At 38.9% G+C, this 6,457-nt stretch overlaps 1 protein-coding gene across 1 annotated transcript; it reads right to left on the reverse strand.

Moving 5' to 3' along the window:
* Positions 1–1,093: 1,093 nt before the first annotated feature.
* Positions 1,094–4,402, reverse strand: LOC129092687 (E3 ubiquitin-protein ligase TRIM16-like). Its single transcript, XM_054600705.1, has 7 exons — positions 4,004–4,402; positions 3,552–3,647; positions 3,196–3,429; positions 2,943–3,102; positions 2,633–2,812; positions 1,934–2,070; positions 1,094–1,474 (listed from the first exon to the last, which is right to left on the reverse strand). The coding sequence occupies exons 1-7, from the start codon at positions 4,400–4,402 to the stop codon at positions 1,094–1,096; spliced, it is 1,587 nt and encodes a 528-aa protein (XP_054456680.1).
* Positions 4,403–6,457: the final 2,055 nt, after the last annotated feature.

Below are 6,457 nucleotides of genomic sequence, written 5' to 3' on the forward strand. Positions count from 1 at the left end.
AAAAAAAGTTTAATTACATTGTGTTTCATCTTTTTACAGTAAAAATTAAGCAGTTCAAGAAAAGTTAAATAAGTGTGTTGCTGACAGAACATTTCACAGATGACATTTTGAACGTGTCAAAGTTGGGCCACTGAGAACCCAGCTGTCTCCTAGCAACGCAATTCATCTGAAGGAGGAACGTGTCTCATTTCCTCATTGAGTTCCTTGTTGTAGGCTTTATCATGGTTATTCAAGAACAACAACTTCTGTTTTCTGTCTTTGTTCTCCCAGTTGTTCATGGTCGTCTCAGACAATAACCAAGCACATCTGTACTGTAATATGAAACCACGTGTGTAAAGAAAGGATAACACAATCTGAATGTTTATCCTAAATGTGTGTTTGTTTGTTTGTGTGTGTTATCCCTTCAGCAATATGTGTTCTGCCGCCCCCTGCAGCTTTAATTTGTTAATGTCGCTTTATACCTGGACCCCCTAATAAGGACCGGATGGTGTGGACCTTATGTCCAATTATTGATCAGATAAACCCTGAATATTGTTTGATCTCCTGTTGACTTTCAGGCTTTGAACAAGTCTATTAGATTTGTCACTTTAATCTTAGAGCAGTGGCATATGGAATATCCATTTTTTGGGGGGGTTTCAGGTTTTCCCCCTCTTTGGATCCCAGGAAGTGGAAGGTTATTTCTGAATAAATAGAGCCAAGATAGCTAAGAGACTGACATTTCTGTGGGGGAAAAAAGCAACTCCAGCTCCATATCAACAGTGCCAGACAAATCAGTAAAACTTTCAACTTTATTTAAATGTATTATGTATCAGTATAGCATGCTTTAACATATTAGAGAAAATGTATCAGGCATTGTGAAACTATCATCATAATCAATTACTGCATATTTTTCCTACTTACAAGTGACACATTTTTTTTGCCTCGATGGCCCCTTGACAACAATCATCAAAAAAAAATCATATAATTCATACATAATTAAAAATATTACTGTGGAACAAAAGGAATTCATCAAACATCCTGTTACAAATGTTTACAACAATATTGAGAATATTGTGTTAATGTGATGCTAATAACTAGCACTATAGCAACTCTCCTACAACTTTATAGTCGTGCCAAAGCCCCACACACTGAATGCTGGGTAGAGAGGCTGTGTGAACATAGTCTGGACTCTGTACAGAAGCTGCATGCCATCAGAAACACTATAAAATGCAAGTGTTCCTGCTGCATAATCCAGGTAGATGCCGACACGAGATGAGATTGGAACTGCAATTTCCTTGCTCTTATTATTGTGCACAAAGGAGAATTTGGAGTCAGAGCAGAACAGACTCCAGGACTTGTCGTTCCAGCCCAGGCTGCAATCATTGCTGTTTCCTTTACGGCGGATTCCTCTGTAGGTAACGGCCATGTCTATCTCTGTTCCCCTCCAGTCCACCTCCCAGTAACAGCGACCAGTCACGCTCTCCCTGCACAACACCTGCAATGGAATGGATGAAATTAGAGAATAGAAGACAAAACGTGTGCATTGTTTATAACTGCTGGTAAAATCAGAGTTTACTCACTTTGTACTTACACATCACTCACTGCAAGTACACAATGGACAGCACTTTTATCATAAAACTAACTTCAAAAATAGTTAAAGTTTAATTTGGATAGCAATGTTCAAAAAGTTTAAAAAGGACATGTTAAAAGTTTTCACAAGAGAGAGGGAAAAAACTAATTTTAAAAAGGAAAATACTTGAAAAGTAATTTTCGCGAATAATAAAAACTTGAACAGCTTCCGGAGCTTCAATGTCCTGGAAAGTAAAGTCTCCTTGACTCTATATTCAGGATTTTGTATGCCCCCATCTTCTTCATCCTTTTGGCGTCAAAACATATTAACCCCCCCTCTTTTTTTCACACACAAAATGACATCCTGCGGGGCAGTAATGCTCACCTGCTGCCAGTGGTCGAATCGATCGGGGTGGTCGGGGTAGTTCTTTGGCTCATTCTTCATTGTAGCTGTTCGGTTCCCCTCGGAGAGGTGAAGGTTGCGATGGATACTATTGACATCCAGAATCAACTGGCTGGAGTCTTCACAATACAGGACAAAGTCATTATTAATCCTCTCCGCTCTCCGTCTTGTTGTTTCTACAAGACTGTAGTGTCACATTTTTTTATTCTTGTGTTTTGCATCGTGTAGCACATAAATCACCTACAGTAACTAAATACTTGGGACACTAATATGTTTAGCAACGACAAAGTTATGGCATTTAAAACTTTTGATTAATAACTCTCATGTAACAGCTTGTTAAAATACTTTCCACAGGTGGAGTGTTGCTAAGGAACGCCTGTGTTTGTTTAAGTGATACTGTAAGTTTGGTTTCTTACATTTCACCAAACCAGTTTTGCAAGTAGCATACCTTCCGTAACACTCTGTTCAGTTGTTTCACCTCATGGTGTGATCATGCTTTTGTTAGGGATGGACACTTTCCTGCTATTTGTCACCATGACTGTCAACTGACAACCTTCTTAGGAACCCTGGAATCTGAGTGTGGTTTGATATGACTGTCAAGTAGCTTCGTCATGTTGGTGCAAACAGTTTCATTAAATGTTAAATGAATCCTTCTCTATAAAAAGTAACCCAATAACTCACATTTCAGGAAATCCTCTCTTGTCTTCGGTTCTTCTCTTGTCTTCGGCTCTTCTCTTGTCTTCGGTTCTACTCTTGTCCTCGGCTCTTCTCTTGTCTTCGGTTCTACTCTTGTCCTTGGTTCGTCCCTCAAAATGGATTCTCTCCTTGTCTCAGTTTCTTGTGTGATGTAGACATCCTTCACTATGAAGATGCAGATAAAAAAACACAGCATAAGCTTCAACAGCAGACCAAAACAACAACAACGCCTCCTGAATAGAACTGCAGAGAGGTGACGGTGCTATTCAAGATCAAGAGAGACAAATTTGTGCACCTGTTCCTGAGACTTTGCTCATTTCCATCTTGGTGACTTCTTCTACTTGTAATTTCAATGAAGCGATGGCTCTCTTGGTGGCATCAAAGGAGTAATTGGGAGCAACACTAATGTTGTTGAGGTCTTCGTATCCTGAGGGGCCTGACAGAGACTGCCAGCTCTGGTAAAAAGGGTGGAAGATAGAGATGAGCCTAAACATTGCTACTACTGTTTTCTTAAATAAAACAAGGTCCTCAGTTCAGTACAAACTCACATGCAGAAAGTGTATGTGATCATCGGTGTGTGAGAGCTTCTCCAGGTCAGTGTGCTTCTTCCTCAGCAGAGTGATCTCTTCCTCCAAGCGGTTCAGCACTATATCGGCCCGTGTCACGGTGGTCTTCTCGTGGGAGCGGATCATCTCCTTGATTTCATTGTACTTCCTCTCGATGGAAAGCAGAAGCTCAGAGAAGATGCGCTCGTTCTCCTCCATGGCAGTTTGAGCCGAGTGCTGACGAGAGACATTAAAAAAATGGAGAAGGAGTGAGTTTGTTCAAATATGGAGGAAAAGCTGTTATTTTTGAAACCAGAAAACCATAAAGTCTTGCTTTGTTGTGACAATTTTATACTCACTTTAACTGATTCAACAGCTTGTCGGAGATCCTGCCATTTTTTAACTCTCTGGTCAATCCTATGTTGAGATTTGTACAGTGTGGTACCAAGTTGTTTCTGTAGAGGTAATGGCATTAAAGTGTTTATGTCAGCTTTGTGCGATAAATAGCCTTTCAAATCATTCATTGAGTATCTTCACCAAAAGTATACAGTACCAGTCAAAAGTTTGGACACATCTTCTCATTCAATGGTTTTTCTTTATTTTTTTTTCTTTATTTTTTTCTACATTGTAGATTAATATTGAAGACATCCAAACTATGAAGGAACACATATGGAATTATGTGGTAAACAAACAAATGCTCAACAAACCAGAATATGTTTTATATTTTAGATTCTTCAAAGTAGTTGAATGAGAAGGTGTGTCCAAACTTTTGGCTGGTACTGTATATTAACAAATTGTTTTCAGCACTCACTTGTTTCTCAGTCCTCTCAGTTCCTGCCGGGACGATGTCATGGTGTTTGTGTTCATCCATCATGCACAAAACACACACAAGTGTCTCATCGGAGCGACAATAAGCCTCCAGCAACTTGTCATGCTGGGCACAGATCTTCTCCCTCATCTGACCTGTGGCTTTGACCAGCTTGTGCTTCATCAGGGCAGGGTAGTCATAGTGAGTCTGGACATGGGTCTCGCAGTAAGATGCCAGGCACACCAAGCAGGACTTCTCTGCCTTCTGCTTCCTCGTTGTGCAGAAGTCGCACAGCACTTCCCCGTTCTTGGCCGGGGACCTGGTCTGGCTACGACTGTTAGAGCGTCGAGATTTCTCCATGCTGCTGTATCTGTCTAAATCCAGCGTGCTGGAGTGGGACATTTTCTTAAATGTCCAGCAGATATGAGAATAAAATTAAAATCCACAAGTGACTTAGCTCAGGAGCAACTTGTTAACCTCTTAAGAAAATCTTTTGAGATCAACAGCTGAAGAAAAGACTCCAAAAACCGAGCAGGACGAGGTATCCACAGAGAAAAAATTGTTTCCGAAGTTAACAGCTGCAGTGAAACTGTGTGACTGAGGCTCTTTGTGACAGAATGTTAGCTATGGAATACTGCAAAACCAGTATTCCTGGTTGGGCATTTAATAGACAGGGAATGGGTGTTGCTACAAAGGTGCTGCCTTAAACAAACAGAGTTGAAACAAAGGAGAGGAAAAGCTGAAACCACCAAATTCAAAAAGGAGCCTTTATTGATGTACAGTACTTCATAATTAAATGTCAAACTTAAAACTATACGCTTTTATTTGTATTTATTTGCAGATTTATTTGCAGATAAGGATAGCAAACAACCTTCACAGAGTGCAACATTATTTTTAGTGTTGATTTAACCTGCTGTTACCTACAAAAAAAGGATCAGCTCCCTCTGATTTTATCTAAACTGTTAAGGAATGACCTTCACTTGGTTTTGTGTGTTTAAAGATCACATTTGTGTTATGTCTCTCTTTAGATTTCTGCCATTGATATGTAAATATGTTCTGCACTTACTAACAAGGCATTCACCAAAACAATGGCATTGTGTGAACAGCATCATCTTGTGGGACTAATTAATTACTACATGATATATAAACCTCTCCGTGAAGCCTCTATAAAGAACTTTGAAGCATCTAAAGCAGGGGCTGTCAAACTTTTTTATTAGAAGTGACTTTTATTAATGTTCTTGTTAATCAGTGTACCATAAAAAACATGAGAGAGCACTTCATCAATCAAAAAATATATCTATATATTGGTGGATCTTCTGTGTGCGAATGGTGGCACCCCTGATCACTTCTACACGTCCATCTTTAAAGATGTTTTACATTTCTTTGTTTGTGCCAGTGGCCTCACCTTTCTTGGCTCTTGGTCTTATAAACCTATATCTTGCCGTAGTTTGCATTTTATATTTTCCCAACACATTAGGCTGTTTAGATCCTATCATTGTGGAAATTATAAATTATTATTTGTGAATGACTACCTTACTTTGTCTCAAGTGTTTCTACAGGTCAGCTAAATGAAAACACAAATATAAATTTAAATGGTTTAGAAAAATGGTCTACATTAACAGTAGTAGCCCTGTGGTAGAAGAAAGTTGTAAAATCACTGTGTTCAAATTCCAAAGAAAAATCAAAGAGGTATTGTCAGCAAAATACACTGCTTTGTTTCAAAGTGATATCATTACATTATATTACATTACAGTCATTTAGCAGACGCTTATATCCAAAGTGACTTACAGGAAGTGTATTCAACATAGGTATTCAAGAGAACTACTAGTCACCAGAAGTCATAAGTGCATCTCCTTTCTTAAACAAGCATCTAAGAGCATAAACCAGAGCAAAAGTACAGTGCAGAAACAAACTAATACGAATACAATAAGTGCAACAAACTAATACGAAAACGATAAGTGCTAAGTGGAAGGCTCAGGGTAGTACTTCTTCTATCATGTACCTGATGCAATAATAAAAGGTTCAACATTTTGGTAATGTACACATTGATATACATTATTCTGAAATGAGCCATTCTGCATAAAGACTACTTTTACTTTTAGTGTGTGTTGTTGCTCAAACTTTTACTTTGGTACAATTTTGAGTGCAGGACTTTTACTTATAACAGAGTATCTCTGCTTTGTGGTATTGCTTTGTTTTACTTGTAATGAGAAGTCCAAAAAAAAATCAAATAGGTGTCTGCATAAAGACTACTTTTACTTTTAGTGTGTGTTGATGCTCAAACTTTTACAATTTTGAGTGCAGGACTTTTAACTATACCAGAGTATTTCTGCTTTGTGGCATTGGGTACTAATAGGTACTCCTTCCACCAGTGAACCAAGTGCTGCATGTAACAGAAAAAAGAGCATGCATGTTTCTGTGTGAGCTCCTGTTCCGTCTCCGAGGCTGTAGGGGGTG

This window comes from Anoplopoma fimbria, chromosome 6 (assembly GCF_027596085.1).
Source record: "Anoplopoma fimbria isolate UVic2021 breed Golden Eagle Sablefish chromosome 6, Afim_UVic_2022, whole genome shotgun sequence".
NCBI classification, from domain to species: Eukaryota; Metazoa; Chordata; class Actinopteri; order Perciformes; family Anoplopomatidae; genus Anoplopoma; species Anoplopoma fimbria.